At 42.1% G+C, this 18,542-nt stretch overlaps 1 protein-coding gene across 1 annotated transcript in view; it reads left to right on the top strand.

The window, feature by feature from the left end:
- The window catches only part of dip2ba (disco-interacting protein 2 homolog Ba), a 53,777-nt gene extending 35,235 nt beyond the window's left edge, over positions 1 to 18,542 (top strand). The window contains exons 14-38 of the mRNA XM_080763337.1: positions 16 to 80; positions 189 to 282; positions 584 to 703; positions 839 to 953; positions 1,179 to 1,318; positions 2,018 to 2,154; positions 2,796 to 2,876; positions 3,162 to 3,289; positions 3,729 to 3,843; positions 4,457 to 4,658; positions 5,354 to 5,466; positions 7,510 to 7,590; positions 7,806 to 7,929; positions 8,203 to 8,324; positions 8,497 to 8,608; positions 8,935 to 9,044; positions 9,316 to 9,446; positions 10,017 to 10,185; positions 10,521 to 10,691; positions 11,131 to 11,192; positions 11,629 to 11,686; positions 12,799 to 12,873; positions 13,256 to 13,430; positions 13,959 to 14,082; positions 14,590 to 18,542. Of these exons, the coding sequence (XP_080619463.1) occupies positions 16 to 80; positions 189 to 282; positions 584 to 703; positions 839 to 953; positions 1,179 to 1,318; positions 2,018 to 2,154; positions 2,796 to 2,876; positions 3,162 to 3,289; positions 3,729 to 3,843; positions 4,457 to 4,658; positions 5,354 to 5,466; positions 7,510 to 7,590; positions 7,806 to 7,929; positions 8,203 to 8,324; positions 8,497 to 8,608; positions 8,935 to 9,044; positions 9,316 to 9,446; positions 10,017 to 10,185; positions 10,521 to 10,691; positions 11,131 to 11,192; positions 11,629 to 11,686; positions 12,799 to 12,873; positions 13,256 to 13,430; positions 13,959 to 14,082; positions 14,590 to 14,842 (3,077 nt within the window). The 3' untranslated portion in view covers positions 14,843 to 18,542. The remainder of the gene's footprint in view (positions 1 to 15; positions 81 to 188; positions 283 to 583; positions 704 to 838; positions 954 to 1,178; positions 1,319 to 2,017; positions 2,155 to 2,795; positions 2,877 to 3,161; positions 3,290 to 3,728; positions 3,844 to 4,456; positions 4,659 to 5,353; positions 5,467 to 7,509; positions 7,591 to 7,805; positions 7,930 to 8,202; positions 8,325 to 8,496; positions 8,609 to 8,934; positions 9,045 to 9,315; positions 9,447 to 10,016; positions 10,186 to 10,520; positions 10,692 to 11,130; positions 11,193 to 11,628; positions 11,687 to 12,798; positions 12,874 to 13,255; positions 13,431 to 13,958; positions 14,083 to 14,589) is intronic.

The raw sequence follows: 18,542 nt of genomic DNA, 5'->3' as shown, positions 1-18,542 counted from the left end.
CGTGTGTCATCTCAGGAGAAACACTGGTTAACGTGCTGGACTGTAAGAAGGACATGGGCATGTGGCATGGTGTCTTAACGGTGAGTTGATTTGTCGCAAAAGGAAACGTATGTCACATATTATCCACGTATCCAGACAACTTCCACTTCTCTTTCACTTCACTGATGAAATGTGTGTGTCATTTACAGAGTGTGATGAACAGAATTCACACCATCACAGTGCCATACGCTGTCATGAAAGCCTGTCCAATGTCCTGGGTGCAGAGAGTCCACCTTCACAAAGGTTATTATTTCCACTTCTAAAGCAGCACTTGATTCACTGGTTATTTCTTTTTATTACTACCGGTTATCAAAATGATAGACTACAGGAATGATAGAATCGTAATAGCATGATAGCATACAGGAAGGAGAGAAAGAGGTTATACAGACTTAAAAAAAAAAAAAACTGACACAAGAACACAACTGAATTTTTAACAAGAATCTTAATGACAATGAAACTCAACTAGGACGAAAACAGCATAACAAAAACAATGTTCCAGAATTGACGAGGAAAATAAAACTCAATGAAATCTTCCTTCCTGTAGCACGCGTGGCCTTGGTAAAGTGCCGTGACCTGCACTGGGCCATGATGGCCCACAGAGAACAGAAGGACACCAACTTATCATCCATACGCATGCTCATAGTGGCTGATGGAGCCAACCCATGTGAGTTCCTAATCCCTTTTTAGCCAATGCGCTACTACTGTATTTTATACAGTATTGTATACATTTGCATATGATTCTATGACTATGTATTGAAAATGATCCTTTATTTCATTTATGTCTTTTGTGAACTGTTAGGGTCTGTGTCATCATGCGATGCCTTCCTGAATGTGTTCCAGTCCCACGGTCTAAAACCTGAGGTCATCTGTCCATGTGCTTCCTCTCCTGAGGCCCTGACTGTAGCCATACGCAGGTGATGCTTTGAGGAAATCAAGAAACAATGCCAATAATAGCTGGGTGTACAGAAGTACTAAAATGTGGGGCAAAACATACCTGCTTCAAACGTCATGGAAACATACTGTATTAGGAGGGAGAAGAGACAGTGCAGATGTTTAGTGCAAAACAAATATGAAATATGTAGTGTTTTGTTCTGATTATTTCCTCACCCTGTCACCTGTGTTTCTTGCCTCCTGTTCAGGCCTGGTGCACGTGGGGCACCTCTTCCAGCCAGGGCCATCCTGTCCATGGGGGGTCTGAGCCACGGTGTAATCAGGGTCAACACAGAGGACAAGAATTCTGCCCTCACTGTACAGGATGTAGGCCACGTCATGCCTGGAGGTCAGCTGCTATGCTTTGTCTCTCTGAGAGAGAGAGACACACACACACACACACACACACACACACACACACACACACCTCAATTGTTCCCCACAGTGCGGAAGCACTGGGTTTAGCTGTTAAGTGCAAAGCACACTGCCAGTGCAGCAGCACATCATTGACGCTCGTGAAGTGGCGTCCCTAGCAACAAAAGTTAGCGCGTTGCAGGGAGAACACCAGTGAGAATACACTCAGTGTGTGGCATTTGTTTTGTTTTCGTGTTTTTTCCAGGCAACTTGATCCTCAAGTGAGGAGCCAATCTCCAGAGCTATGGCTCGCCAGTCATTCTCTTCTTTCGGAATGTTTTGATAACGGCGGCATTGTGTGCCATACAACTCTGCGTATTTCTCCATTTTAACTATTAATCTCTCATTCATTGTGCCTCAACAATAACATACAGCTGGTCTAGTCACAACCGATTAGACGGCAGGTTGGGAATCTTCTATGGGAGCAGCATAATTAGCATGCCCACGGGTACCTGAATGCATACCAAAAAGGAATTCACGTCTTGTGCCACCATTGTAGGGGTTGTTTTGGTGCATGCCGTTCCCCAGCAGTGTGTTTTGCACTTTAATGTTACATTCCAATCTGTTACTGCTTCATACAGCTGATGATATGTGTTTACCACTCTTATGGCCTGTGTATGTGTTTCTGTTGCAGCTCTGATGTGTATCGTGAAACCAGACGGGCCGCCCCAGCTGTGTAAGACAGACGAGATAGGGGAGATTGTCATCAACTCGCGGGCGGGAGGCACCATGTACTATGGCCTGCCAGGCGTTACCAAGAACACATTTGAGGTCAGATTTTCTGATGTGGTGTGTCTGTGTGTAGTTCCTGAATGAATGGCCATGCAAACAAGAGCTCTGCAAGAACAGATAGTGGAAGGGTAGCTACACGTGTCATCTTTTCTATATTACTGTTCCCATGGATGTGGAACACAAAAAATAAATGGAAAATTAAATTCAATGAATGAGTGTCCACAAGATGGCACTATGAATTTTGTAGTATTTGTCTTATCAGTTTGTGTGGAAGCTTCAGAAGGCATTGATAACACTTTATGAAGCATATTCTGTTCAAGTTAAAATGTTTGATTTAAGCAAATCATCACATAATTTACCTCATAAGCTTTAACAGCCTCATAAAATGTGATGCAAGTAGTGAATAATGTGTTTTTTATCCAGCCACAGGGGGCTGTATAAAATGCAGTGGATATAATGAGTTATTGGTACATTTATTGGAATGAGTTCAGAAAACTTGGCAGACCGTCAAAACAGGATTGATCTTCGCTTGTTTTACCCATAAAGTAAACCTGCTGACTCAGACTTCTCTAGCTTTCTGACGCCTATTATGTGACAGTGGAATCTGTGTGTATGAATCTAGATAACGTTAACAGTTGTGTGAGTTGATTTAGAGTTCCTATCTCACTGTGAATCTATAGGTGATCCCTGTAAACCAGGCTGGAGCACCTATTGGAGAGATCCCCTTCACCCGCACTGGCTTGCTTGGCTTTGTAGGACCTGTAAGTTATGCGTATATGCAGATCACACACACAATCACACACACACAGGACTTATTATTTTCTTAACGATTATTCTGTCAATTCTATATTAAATTATAATTGTTAATAATCAAGCGTACTCTTTTTATCCTTTTTTTTATGTATCAACAAATCTAAAATATATATATTTTTTTATCATATCGATTTGTCTGATTAATCACTTAAACAGCACTTTTGTACATGATTGTAGTGTTGTTTCTGACTATACCCCCCCCCACCCACACACACACACACACACACACACAGGGCAGTCTGGTGTTTGTAGTGGGGAAGAATGAAGGGCTGCTGATGGTGAGCGGGCGACGGCACAACGCTGATGATCTGGTAGCCACGGCGCTGGCAGTGGAGCCGGTTAAAACCGTTTACAGGGGGAGGTGAGAGAACCACTCCATCGTTGCCTGTGTGTGTGTTCCTGAATATTGTTCTATGTTAGTGTGTGTGTGTAATGTCTACGGAAGTCTGAATACACCTAAATTGACCATCCCAATTATGTAGTTATGGTGTGTGTGTGTGTATATATAGACGGTATATAGTATAATGTACAAGCCCATGAAGTGTTGCGCCGGGTTCTGAATGTTTTATAACGTCTATAATCCCATGCCCAAAAAATGGATGCCGTGGTGAAAGTGTTTTATCTCCATGAACTGGGAAACGAAATCAATGTTGATGCGTGACCATTTTCACAAACAGTATAATATTCAAAATGAAACGAAACGTTTCCATAGGATCGATATGATATTGTTCTCCGGTGATCATCCGTTTAATAAAAGAAGACTGTACTGTGTGTAATTGCGGCTGTTGTCTGTTGCTCAGGATCGCTGTGTTCTCGGTGACTGTGTTCTATGATGAGAGGATAGTGATTGTGGCCGAACAGCGGCCAGACGCCAGCGAGGAGGACAGCTTCCAGTGGATGAGCCGAGTACTACAGGTAATATTCATTAATCACAGTATTACTATTAATAAATATAATAGTAAACTTCAACGGTTTAATTTACTATGGGTTCATTTTATTGCTTGCCCCGTGACCCGACTCCGGATAAGTGGTTGAAGATGGATGGTTTAATTTTGTCTGCTCTGAGGCAGACTGCTACTAGTTGTTATAGCAAAGGACGAATTTCACCTATGTGCATATATAGTATATATATTCTAAAGACGTTATGCAAAATTTCACCTCTAATTATTTGTTTGTAATAAAATGTACATGCGTGTATAATGCGGTAGATCCAGTGTTTCTCCCAGTTATTGTACAGGCCTGGTGTGCCACGAGACCAATAACAACCCCCTCCAGGCCAACAAAATCCCATTTTGTATGCCAAAGAAAGAACACAGTCTTAAATATAATGTGAATTATTTTTAATTCAAATATTTTATCTGCTGACTGGGTGTTGTGCCGATAATATGCCATCCGGCGTGCTGCAACTGTTTAGGAGGTTTTCAGTATGCGCCACCAGGCCTGAAATCATTTCTTGGGGCAACACTGAGATGTCTGTCTTCATGCTGTTCTTCATTTAGACTGATAATAACTTTTTTTCCCTACGTAGGCCATCGACAGCATTCACCAGGTTGGCCTGTACTGTCTGGCACTCGTCCCCGCCAACACCCTCCCAAAGACCCCGCTGGGGGGCATCCACATCTGTGAGACCAAGCAGAACTTCCTGGAGGGCAACCTGCACCCCTGCAACATCCTCCTGTGCCCTCACACCTGTGTTACCAACCTACCCAAACCACGGCAGAAACAGCCCGGTAAGGCAGAGTGGGCCCATTAACATGGGATGATGTTGTCATTATGATCTTAATGTAATATGATGTAAGCCTACTATGATCTAATTAGCAAATTACTGTAGATGGCTTGATAGGGATGACAGGGATTCTGCACAGCATCAAAATACAGTAAAAAAACTAAACAAAAAAACTAGCTACATTCAGAATGTCAAAAATAAAATCTTTAATAAAACATGTTAGTAAACAAGAGAACATGCTTTCGCCTCAGGTGGCCTTCATCCTGTTTTAACATCTTCAGTTTAGAAATTGAAGCATTAAGGACCGAATATATATATATATTTTTTTTTTATGGAAATCTTGTATCTCCATATTTCTTTCTTTTTTAATGAATGAATGCCCTACTTTGTCATATCACAGTGTCACACAACAGCAGCAAAAATAGACAAAATACAAAAGAAACCCACATTTCAGGTATAAGTGGTTAAGTCTGTGTGTTGGTTTTATGAATACTGAACCAATGAAAAGTATTTAACAAGAGCATGTTGTGACTAAATAACTACTAGTATCAGATCTTGGAACCTTTCCAGAAAAGTAACCGTTTTAGTCATACAAGGTTTCCACACGGGACGACAACTACGATATATTAGGTAGTCATTTCCATGGCTCCATTCCATTCCTATATCCTAACCATACTCCTCCGTCTGTGCTGTGTGCAGTGGGTGTAGGTCCAGCTTCCATCATGGTGGGAAACCTGGTGGCAGGGAAGAGGATGGCTCAGGCAGCAGGAAGGGAGCTGGGCACCATCGAGGATCAAGATCTAATCAGAAAGGTACAGTACAGGCACTGGGTTTCATTGAATGACTGACCATACTGTATATAATCCAATGCATTTCATATCTGTGATGCTGATAGTTATTAACTCGGATTATATTATATAGTATGCTAGATTATATTAAATAAAATGTGTATTATACTGGTTATGTATGTATGTACAGTATGTGTATGTATTATACACATGTGCATGTGTGCACGCGCACACACACACTCTTACACTAAATTAATGCCACAATCAATAAATGTATCTAATGTAAAAACACTTTTCTCCAAAATATCATAAATATACTAGACAGGTACAACATTTTACTGTAGCAGTCAAGAAGGTAAAACATAACTAGTGATTTGTTATTTCAAGTCATTGATTGTGTTATTGTCCTGACTCTGTCCTGTCCTCCTTGGGGCGGGCCATAGCTTTATATGTGGCCCATCATGATGGTAAGGTTGATGATGGTTGTGGGAGTCTTGCTGCTGCTGATGCTAATGTGCTACTTTGTAGAAGTGACAGTTACATTTCACACAGTGTGACTTGTTCTAAACCTCTAAGATGACTTCCCCAGGCTGGCTTCCTGTTCAGTAGTGGTTCACACACGAACTGACTTTGACTCCCGAATATTATATCACACACAATTGGCGACTTCTCCTTCTGTGACGCACACAGAACTGTGCTAAATAACTCCCAAAACCCCTGCTAAACCAGATGGCACAGTGGCGCTGCCATTAAGCATTAGCCTATTAATCCTAATACCTTGGTTCACTTGCTGAGAAAAGGCTATAGCAGTAGTAGCAAAAAACAGTTAACAATGACAGAGGTGCTGTCTCTGGCGATGCCAAGGCAATGGCAGCGCTGACCAATATTTCCCACCACGGAGAAAAGCCGGACAGTGCTGTCCTACTGGAATGTGACATATCATCATGACTAGAGGCACAGAAGGAGGCTTTGCCAATTGGGTGTGATATCCAGGAGGAAATGTCCGGTCCATTTTTAGCATTTTATTTCTTTATATAAGATAGAATAGAAAGACAAGAAATCAAGCATGCAGGAGAGGAATACCATGCATCACAGAACTCTCAGACAAAATTGAACCATGGAGGGTTAAGCGGACAGCCAACGTACTGCTAACTACCGGTTTTGCCCTGCTACCCACCATGTTTAGGCATGATGGTGTCTGTAGTTTAACAATTTAACAAGTGAGTGGTCTTTAAATGAACATACGTACATTTATTAATTCATTTTTTAAGAACTTTTGGGGGGTTTTCTGTCTTTATTGATAGTGAACAGTAGACTGACAGGAAATGGGGAGAGAGAGATGGGGAGTGACACGCAGCAAAGGTCGTCGGGGTCGGGAGTCGAACCCGCGACACGCTGTCAGAATGCATTAGCACCCTATAGGTGCCCCGGACCGCCACACTAGCTGCCCGGGCTGAACATACGTACATTTGTGTGCACCCCTGCTTGCTGTTTGTGCTGTTGGGCTTCCATGCCTGGAAAGCATGGCATGGCTTGGTCAGTGGTCTGCTGGTCTCTCTACCAGGGCACAGCTTCCCTGATTGAGACTGAGTGGCACGGAAGGCAATGTCAGCCAGAAGCAAAGTGATGTGGCAACGGCTGCGTATGTTTCTGTCCTCAGTACAGTTTTTTATGTACAGTATGTACAGTGTTTTATGTACAGTATTGTGCTGCCAACTGTTGACTTGCCCCTTGCTCCCTACTGTTGTTTTCATGTACCCTGGATTCTTATTCATTTCCCACACATCCTACTAGCTAAGGATAAGCACTTGTAATGCCATCTGATGTATCAAACTTTAAAAAAAAAGGATCTTCTTTGCAGGACCTATGTTAACATTAAATGAAATGTATTTATTTGTTTTAGGTTAGATGGAAACAACACACTTCAACCTTTCCTAGCTTGGCCAAGGTGTATGCATATCCCTCGGTTTAAAAGAAAGGAAGGTAGCTAGCTTGTCTGAAATTGAATTTGTTTAGCTTACACTAGGTACACATGTGTTGACATACATTGTCTCTGTTTATTCTCAGCACCAGTTCCTATCTGAATCCCTGCAGTGGAGAGCACAAACCGACCCAGATCATGTGCTGTATGTGCTGCTCAATGCAAAGGTACACACACACACACACACACACACACACACACACACACACACACACACACACACACACACACACACAATCATGCTAGCTTCCTTGGGTCCTGATGCCCGCAACCCACAACTTGCACAGCACAGTCAACCCTGCCTGGTGGAGATATTCACTCTGTGGTTCCCCTTTCTAATTTAAGCTGCTTTCTACCTGCACGTTCTCTGTTTGTCCTGTAGGGGGTAGCAGTGTGCACTGCCACATGCGTGCAGCTACACAAGAGAGCAGAGAAGATCACTGCTGTCCTGATGGAGAGGGGAGGCCTTAACACTGGAGACAATGTGGTGCTTCTCTATCCTCCCGGTGAGTTGTCTGGGCATACAGGCTGTCTGAAATATCTTGAATCGCATGGAGATGACATAATATCCCCCTGCATGATGATCGGCAACATCCAGACAAATAGAATATCAACTTGTTTGTATCCAACAAAGCGTATACAGCCAGCTGTTGACCTGACATATCTGTATATCCTAAATGAATGAAATTCTCCCTATTGGTTCATCTCTGTCATTCATTCGAAGTCACTCCCCACCCCACCTCTACCTAATTTATTTTCTGTACTTTCTCCTACTGTAGGTATCGACCTGATAGCTGCCTTCTACGGCTGTCTGTATGCGGGGGTCATACCTGTGACAGTCAGGCCACCTCACCCACAGAACCTGGCTGCCACCCTCCCTACTGTCCGCATGATCATCGACGTGAGTGTACAGTACCACACCCCACAGTGATGACACAAAGACCGTTTTAGTAAAATAAAGTATCTGGTTTGTAATGTTTAATAATACTTTGGATCGCCACATGTGGTTCTTCGCTTTGGTTTTGAGATATTTATACTTTAATAAATAAAAATAATGTGTGTTTGCGTTACAGGTGAGCAAAGCAGCCTGCATCCTCACCACTCAGCCTCTCATGAGGATCCTCAGGTCCAGGGAAGCTGCAGCCAGTGTCAATGTGAAGACATGGCCCACTATCATAGATACAGGTACTGGACACTATAATACTGTCTTTAGGCAACAGTCCATTAAGATACAGTTGTCTTGTTGTTGTCTCTTCAGAATACAAAAATATATCCAATGTGTCCCTGTTATTCAGAATGAAAGTAGAACTGTTTTGAGTGGGATGAGATAATAATAACTATTGTTTAGACCAATAAATTGTACGCTCTACAGGCACCTTACAGTGCCGTTAACAACTACTGTATGGGTGTCGCTTTCCTATTGTAAAGATCCAATTCACTGAGCTAACAGTGAAAGTAGAGTTTATTTGGTAGTCTTATATAAATGCATGGTTGTCCTCCCCTCTTACCAGATGACCTGCCCAGGAAGCGACCTCCCCAGCTCTACAAGCCTCCCACAGCCGAGATGCTGGCCTACCTGGACTTCAGTGTGTCCACTACAGGAATGCTTACGGGAGTGAAGGTAAACACCATAGAGGGAACCCACACTTCTGTTTGGGTGCTGCCCAACCACAAGGAAACTAAACGGAAACCACAAGGATTTGAGACGGATGTTATTTCACGAGGCATTATTTGCATCAGTGACTCTTAGCAATTATTTAAACCGTACATAACTCATGGCACAGGATGCCAATTCTGAATCATTAGGAAGAAGCAACTTCTGCTTGAGGCCATGTGATGGCAGTGTTTGTCACCAGGTAATGGTGTGTGTCATTTTGCATGTGTCTCGTCAGATGTCCCACGCTGCAATCAGCACACTCTGTCGCTCCATTAAGCTTCAGTGTGAGCTCTACTCCTCTCGCCAAATAGCCATCTGCCTGGACCCGTACTGTGGCCTGGGCTTTGTCCTGTGGTGCCTCTCCAGGTAACACACACACACACACACACACACACACACAGATGCATAGATCAGGGCTTCTCAAGTGGGTGCAGTGGCACCCTAGGGTGCCGTGACGCAAGTGCAAGGGTGCTGCAGAATCCTTCGATAATATTTGACTTATTAAATCAGACCCGAGTTTCACTGTACTTGGTCTTCTTCAGTCTACATCAAATCTCTTCACCCCACAATAGGTTATTTAAACGTCATTATAAAGTTATGTTCAATCTGTCCTGATGGAAACAGATATTCTCAAGTTTTCTAAGTGACAACAATGTATGTTAGTAGAGAGAAGATTTGCATATTTGCATAACGTAATATGAAATACATGTAGGTTATAGGTTAAACTATAAAGTAACTCTGGGGTGCTGTGGATCACTGGCATAGATACACAGCGCACACACTGCATAATACACACCCACAATTGAATTCCTTTTCCAAGACACAGTCGGATAGACACACATGCTCACATTGACCTCTATGTTTTTTTTAAGGTGCGTATATCTGCACTGAGTTGCATTTGGCCCCACATGTTGTCAAAGTGCTGTGTTGTGACAGTGTTTACTCAGGTCACCAGTCCATCCTTATACCTCCACTGGAGCTGGAGAGCTCCCTGCCTCTGTGGCTGACCACGCTCAGTCAGTACAAGATCAGAGACACTTTCTGCTCCTATTCCGTCATGGAGCTCTGCACTAAAGGCCTGGGTACACAGACGGAGATGTTGAAGGTGAGGACCACTCATACACACAAATGCATGCACAGGTGGACACACGCAAACAAAGGCAATCACTCATCACCTTGCATGTGATGCAGCCTTTCAAGTTACATTGTCCTTATTTCTGTAATTATCATGTAATACATAGTGTTAAGCAGGAGTGTAACAATTTGTTTTGAAGGTAACAAACATCGGCATCAAGCTTAATATGCATTTAACATTCTCATGCATGAATAACGTGTGTGTGTGTGTGTGTGTGTGTGTGTGTGTGTGTGTGTGTGTGTGTGTGTGTGTGTGTGTGTGTGTGTGTGTGTGTGTGTGTGTGTGTGTGTGTGTGTGTTCTCCAGGCACGAGGTTTGAACCTGTCATGTGTGCGTAGCTGTGTGGTGGTAGCAGAAGAGAGACCACGTCTGACCCTCACACAGGCCTTCTCCAAGCTCTTCAAAGATCTGGGTCTGTCGCCCCGTGCTGTCAGCACTGCCTTTGGCTCCAGGGTCAATCTGGCCATCTGCATGCAGGTTGGCTATACATGCACACACACACACCATGTGATTAGATATCTATTATTAAATGATTTTCAACATGTACCTAGGTTATAATAAGGTTGAACCTAGGTAATTTTTATTTTATTTTCTGTCTTGATGATTCCAGTTAACTCCAGTTTTAATTCATTGTACCTTCAAATGTTTAGCTTCATTTTAACTCTTGTAATCCAACAACTCTTACCATAGAATTACTGAAAAGTCGAATCATGGTTAACTTTGTAGTTTTATCAATTTTTCTATCTGACACACAAAGGTCCCTACTCTGGGACGCTAGCTTGTAGGTTGGCTATTTTTAGCTAAAATATTCGGTGTACTGAGAAAATAGGAGCAGACCAAGTAACCCTGGGGGACCCCGGGGTTAAGGCTTGTCACGTACCAACATGGTTTCATTATTTTTCCTTCTTTTCATCAGGGTACATCTGGACCCGACCCTTCTACTGTCTATGTTGACATGAAGTCTCTACGACATGACAGGTACGCTGAAATTCTGAGAAGTAATCCATGGCATTTCTTAAGCTATTGAACTATTGTTTTTATGAACAAAGTTGGAAAATAAGAGACTGGAAACCATCCAATCATATCAGACACCCAGTTATTAATATTTATGTACCAACATTACACAGACAAACGTGCAACTAAACACCAATGGTCATAGAGTCACAAACTGCACCTCACGTTTACTGCAGTTCTACTTAATGGTGAAATTACGAAAATGTTCATAAGACGGAAACACAAAGGCAGATAAGAGCTACACTATTCTAGCTGCCAGGACATCACAGCTGTTTGGGTGCAGTATGAAAACAGAATTCATGGGTGGAATTCACCCATGGACTCGTAGACTAAGATTATGAACAGCATACTGTACACGTGAGATCAATCAGACTGTGTTGTTGTTATTTGTCTTCTTCAGGGTGAGGCTGGTGGAACGAGGGGCACCACAGAGTCTTCCACTCATGGAGTCGGGCACCGTAAGTAGTAGGCTCTTCAGCATTGACCTACATAGTGAGATCATGGCACCAACAACACAAACCCAGATCCTGCTACGTAGTGAGATCATGGCACCAACAACACTCAAATTTGCGTTTCTCTCCCATAAGGACACCTCATCCTAAAAGTGTTTATAAAAGCAATGCTAACTGTATTGATAAATTGATTGCTTTATTAACACTCCGATTGCCCGGGGTTATTTAATCCATTAAATCATAGCACCCAATCGATTTATAGCAACGGAGCACTTTTACAGACGGACCGGAAGTTATACCGGATGTGGCTGGAGCAGCTAAATGTAGCCAAAACACTCTAAAGGCGATCGACAACAACGGGAGGCATTACATCTAACGTGACTAGCGACTGGACAGCAAGGGGCCGTCTAACACAGGATCTTTTCTTAGAATTGGATGGGATGATTTAGATCGTGAGTTATTAACGTTTTAAGATTTTCGTTGTCATCTGCTAAACAGGGGGGGAACATTTTCGATGACGTCCCACTGTTGTGCAACATCGAGGATTGCGCAACAGGCGCTCCTAGGCTGTAGACTCAGCGATGCGATCGGTTTTCATATCAATAAACTTCGTCTTTTGGATAAAACTTTGTCCTGGGCGCCGGGTGTTAACAAGAGTACAGTACAGCCAAAGGTTATGCTAAAGGGATAACACAAAAGCCCCTGGGGATTGTTTCCATTGTGTCCATTGTACTCGATTCATCCTTAATACATGATCTATCTATAAATGCACCACGTCTCTGTATGTGTGTATGTACAGTAGGTCTGTAATCCACGTAACTCAAGAATCGTTCGCCCCACCGACTTCAAATTTGACACACGTTCCACACCACCACAGGGAATGCAGCGGCCCAGAACCAGCACAAAAGCCTCTGCCCGGGCTCTGGACAGGTCCCCTGCCCAGGGTCTGGACAGGGCCCAAATTAGCCAATTGATCACACCTGATCACCCCTAGATATCCATATATGGAGCTGGCTTGTTCTGACATCACAATGATGGGGCGGGCATCAGAGGATTCCACTATCAAGATGTATTGATTTGCTATGAGTGAAACATGACCCTCTTTGCTGTCCCTTCAGATCCTACCGGGAGTGAAGGTGATCATTGTCAACCCAGAGACCAGAGGGCCTCTGGGGGATTCCCACCTTGGGGAGGTGAGTGGACAGATACATGTCACCAATTTATATTTGGTCTGTTGATCACTGTATTGGCACACACGGGCATAATGGTTGACAGACGCTTTTATTTTCATATTTTAGCTTCGCTTAACATTATCTTTGGTCATGTTCTCAATTGGAAACTTATTTCTTGAGATTCCACTATCGTAATTACTTGGATAGCTAGTAGATTTACAGCCTTGCGTGGCCAGACTGTTGCCTCCCACAATTTTCATTGTTTCCTTTCTTACTCAGATTTTGGGAGGTGTAGTTCCATACTCGATATAGCATTAGGAGATCGTGGAATAGTTGTGCGGCTACATGAGACATAGTTGATTTAGGTTTGCCGAATCAGTTTCCTTTCTCTTCATATCTTCAGATCTGGGTGAACAGCCCTCACTGTGCCAGTGGCTACTACACCATCTATGGCGAGGAGAGCCTCCAGGCAGACCACTTCAACACCAGACTCAGCTTTGGGGAACCCCACACCCTGTGGGCTAGGACAGGCTGCCTGGGCTTCGTCAAGAGGACTGAGCTCCTGGACGCTAGCGGAGGTGAGAGAACGCTTCATAAATTACTCAATTGTTTAACCACATGAACTCTAGCGTCCCGATTCTGGGAATGTAACACATAGGTGAACATTGGTGACACTATCGGATCTAAAATCTCACAGAGCTTATACAGTATATTGGCTATTTTCTGTATTTGACGTACAACTAAGTATATAGAGTTCAAGTGGTTACATTTATAATTAATTTCTTGTACATATTTAGGCTGTGACAGCATGAGATACAGTAAAAAAAACCAAAAGACAAACTGTAAACTGTTAGATCGCCACCACTTTTAACCTGGCGCCCCTTTGGGCATGTCATTTTAGGCAAGAATTCTCAAAAAGTTAAATAAATCAGCCTGTTTTTTTGCTATTAAAAAAAAGAAGTGGAAGGTGGGTTAACTATGGACCTATTTGGTTACATTTGTGCACAGATGGATAAATTACCACAGAGGATTTTACAGTGTCTTGTATGTGACAGTAAAAAAAATAATATATATATATATATATATACCCGTCACTTTTCCCACAGATCGCCATGATGCCCTGTTTGTGGTGGGCTCTCTGGATGAGACGTTGGAGCTCAGGGGGCTGCGCTACCACCCCATAGACATCGAGACCTCCGTGTCCCGAACCCACCGCAGCATTGCGGAGAGGTAAGGCTTCCTGTTCATTTTGCTTGGACCGTGCACAACTAACCGGAGATCATTTAGCATGCACAACTTGAGTAACCAGAGTTAATTTAGCAGGCACGGCTAGCCAGAGTTAGCTACATTTTCAGTACTTCTCAAACTTTTTCAAGTCAAGGACCACCACATTGATATGTATGTGGTTGTTGTGGACTCCCATCTGAAAAGGGTTTGTGCAAAGGACCCCCGGAAGAGAAGATATAATAAAAATATGAATTAAAATAATACTAAAATAGAAGATGTACCAGCTCGCAGCACGTACGAACTGACACTTTGTCGGCTTGTAGATCTATCAATATAAGCGGATAAAGTGCTCAAATGGATTGTGATGCTAATTAAATACTTTTGCTGTGGGGTCCCCCAAGGACCCACTCTGAGAATCGATTAGTTCCTTAATTTACAGTTTTAGTAATAAATCCTGTAGTCATATATATTTACCAACAATGTAAATGTGTATCTGCATCTGCTTTACAGTGCAGTGTTTACATGGACCAACCTGTTGGTGGTGGTGGCAGAGCTGAGTGGTTCGGAGCAGGAGGCCTTGGACCTGGTGCCCCTGGTTACCAACGTGGTCCTGGAAGAACACCACCTCATTGTGGGGGTGGTGGTGATCGTGGACCCTGGGGTCATACCCATCAACTCTCGGGGAGAGAAGCAGAGAATGCATCTGCGAGATTCCTTCCTGGCAGACCAACTGGACCCCATCTATGTGGCCTACAACATGTGAACACACTTCTCTTGACTCTTGTTGAAAAGATAATTGCCACGAGGAAGATGGAGTGGGTGGAAGAGAAGAACAAACTGTTGCAACCCCCACATGCAGACGAACTCGTATCTTGGGGAAAGTACATGATTGAATGTGGATTCAGCCTCAGTGCCATTCCTCAACTTGCTTCATTCTGCAATCCAGAGTCACTGAGGTTGTTTCACGTGGATAATTACAAAAAAAAGTCTGTTCTCTCCTCTTGACAAGGGGCCACATCGCTCAACTGGAGGAAGTTAGCCTATTTCATGCCTCCTGCGTCTCCCTCGAACGTCCATTGAACAATTTTATTTTGATCAGACATTGTTGGTTACATAGTTTCACCACAGTGAAACAACAGAGTTGTTTTTCTTTTACGTTTCATTATCTACCATCATACCATTCCTTTGTTGGTAGCATAGCCTGTTTCCCTCCATCCCTCTCTCCCTTGGTTTGTTCCCGGCTATCCCTGAAGGCAGGACAGAACCCTGCAACCTCCGAGAGGAGCTGGAACCTTCCCCAATGCACTTTAAGTCCTTCCACCTCAGAGTCCATTAGTTGTCCTGTCCTCCTCTGAGGGGGGTGGCATGACCCCTGACCCTACCTTCGCTGCTCCTCAAAGCATCAAAAACCCACGTCAGTGTTACTGTGCCACCATAAAGTGCGTCTCGCTCAGACAAAGTCTGCACCTGCCTTAAAGGCAGTATCGACATACATGTCCTTCCTACTTGGTGCACCGTTGTTTTAACTCTCCACCTCCGATAGCTTACATACAGTATGTTATTGCCAGACATAGTGGCAAAAATGTTACACAACTTGAATCTTTTGTTGGGGTGGAATGTGAAAAACTAGCTTCATAAATATGCAACCTGCATAATAGATGAGCAAAGGTCTCGCCGATGAACGGAAGCAAATTTCCTTGGTATTCTAATGTAGCAGTTGGTGCATTATATAGTTATGATTGTATACTAATAGTGAATATTAAAATTCCTAATTGCACCATTTGTCAAATTGAGTCTAAAAGTTATACCTACTATTGCTAAAGGTATGTATGCTAATTGGCATTGGTATCAATGTCTCCATCTAGGCCTTGATACCGTATCTACTGTATTATTTTGTACAGTAAGACATTTGAAGTCCCATGGAAGTTGATTTAAAAGGTCTTCGCTAACTTGCAAGCAGGAGTTCACTGCATACAGTAACAACATTTTCTCCTGACTTGTACTGAAGTGCCAGGTTAACTATGTACAATTTGTCTTGTGTAGTTTCCCATGGTGAAGCAAAGTGCATTTCTCATTAAATAACAAGTCTGCTCACAGTTGATTTGGGGTAAGTGTAGGTTTATAAGAAGGCAAGTCAGTGCCTTTATATTGCGCCATTGTGAAGCATGACATTTCTGATCATGGACTGGTGAATTTCTAAAAGAAAATCTGATATCAAGATGAGGACAAAACCTTGCCTTATTAAAACCTGTGGAACTTCAATACTTTTTGTTTTTATTTTTTTAACAAAGGTTTCATTCATGTGTGTGTGTGTGTGTGTGTGTGTGTGTGTGTGTGTGTGTGTGTGCATTCCAGCATTTTTACATGAGGAATCAAAATACCCCTTTATCACTCAAAGCACAGGTTTTTGGGGGAGGGGGAGGCATTTCATGTTTTCTTGGGTTGATAGTCCTATTTTTATCATTTTTTTTTATCATTGCAATTGAAATCCATCACATGCAACTGAAGAAAATCATGTCTTAGCAAAAATAATCATGAATAATCAAGGTAACTGTTAACAAAGCCCCATGTGCTAGAATCCTCTTTCCATAGAAAAGTGAGGCTGTATAAGAGGGTGTGTGGATGTTGTCTGTAAACTGTTTTAGAGGTCAAATGCTGTATCACTGGTGTTAATGTGTACATTGAAAATAACTTGTTGATAAAACTTGACTGATAATTTTCATACTTGACAGCATTTTTCTGCATCATTAACTTAATAATATCACATTGCTAAACAAAAAGTGATATCAAATATCTTGGCAGGTCATAATGTGCATATTCACCAATATCATTTTACATGTGTGAGTGTGTTTGCCTGGAAGCATTGGAGTGAGCTGGTTTTCTGGTGCTAAAAGCTTGTTTTTTTTTGTTTGTTTTTTTTAAGATCCCAAAATATTGGAACAAATTTTATTCCTAAAGCCAGCTTCTTTTTTATGTCGCCCCCACTGTATTTTTATTCTTTACATTCAAATCAAAGCATATTAATATATTCTGTATGGGTTCATCAGTAATTCTTGAAGTTCTCTTTCTTAGAAACTGCGCAACTTTTACAAAACATTTGTTTGTAGAGGTAGTTTGACTACTTCCACGACAAACATTTGCTAAGTAGGCTACAAGAGTCCATCTTTTGAGTAAAGTTGAAGTATTCATAAATTGTAAGTGAAGCTTTTGACCTAATGTGGTATTTGCTTTGTTGCTACTGTTTCACTCCAACTTTTAATAAAGTTTTATAATTTCACGCTGGCCTTGAAGCCTATTCAATAAGATATTGGTGCTATTGACAAAGGAAGATATTCATTTCAGATACTGGCAAATGACACTGACAGACCACCTTTTGAAATAATGTCTTCATTTGTGTGAAGTCATTAGTTAATTCTATTCATTTTCTGAGTTGTATTTTTATTAATTACACTCACTGCCATGTATTACAGCAGTTGGAGACCGCCGTCACCAAACGACCATCAATGTCGTATACTCAACAGTATAACCACTATGCATCTTAAAGGGATAGTTCAGATTTTTTTAACTTAAGCTGTATGAAATACTTGCAATTAATATAGTGGTTGCAACTATTAGTTGATTGCCCGAGTCCTGTGGTGGGAGTTCTGCTCTGGTTTTGGTGAATATTAAGTAGTTCCGGTCATTTTGTGGGGGGGCACAGGGGGCCACGCATTAAAAGTAAATGAATCCACAAAACTAACGTCATTTGTATTGTTGACCTATTTCTAAAATATTAGTGCAACTTTCGTTCATTTTTTTACCCCTCTATCACACGGAACTATGTTTTTTGTGTCCATATCACTATGCCCAAAAATAGTTCCATGTGATAGAGTGGTCAAAGTTGAATGAAAGTTGCGCTAATATTTTTCAAATAGGTCAACAATTCAAATGACGTTAGTTTTGTGAATTCATTTACTTTCACTGTGTGAAAGTGCCCCTTACAAAATGACCGGAACTACTTAATATTGACCAAAACCAGAGCAGAACTCCCACCACGGAACTCGGGCAATCAATTAATATAGTTGCAACCACTATATCAATGGCAAGTATTTCATACAGCTTAAGTTAAAATAATCTGAACTATCCCTTTAACAAAATTCTATCCATGGTCAAACATGACATGGCTGACATTTCTATTAATTTTGTTTCTGCCAAGTTTTTGAACTTGTAATGTGGTGTAGAATCGAAGATATGACTAGCCTCCAAAGTAAGAATACCAAGCACAATGTATTGTATCTGTGAGGTAATGAAATTAGGATCTTTTCTTACCAAAACTCAAGGGCCCGAAATGTATACCTCAATTAAGGTCTGTACACTATGCATAGTTGAGCTGCATCAAAGACATCCTGAAACAGTCAATGGTGCAAAAACGTCTAACTCTGAAAACAAAAATAAAACGTACGTCTACTTGACAAAACACTGTC

The sequence above is a fragment of the Protomyctophum bolini genome (genome assembly GCF_963924005.1).
Source record: "Protomyctophum bolini genome assembly, chromosome: 5".
Classification (NCBI taxonomy): Eukaryota; Metazoa; Chordata; class Actinopteri; order Myctophiformes; family Myctophidae; genus Protomyctophum; species Protomyctophum bolini.
This window is presented reverse-complemented; position numbering and strand designations above follow the sequence as displayed.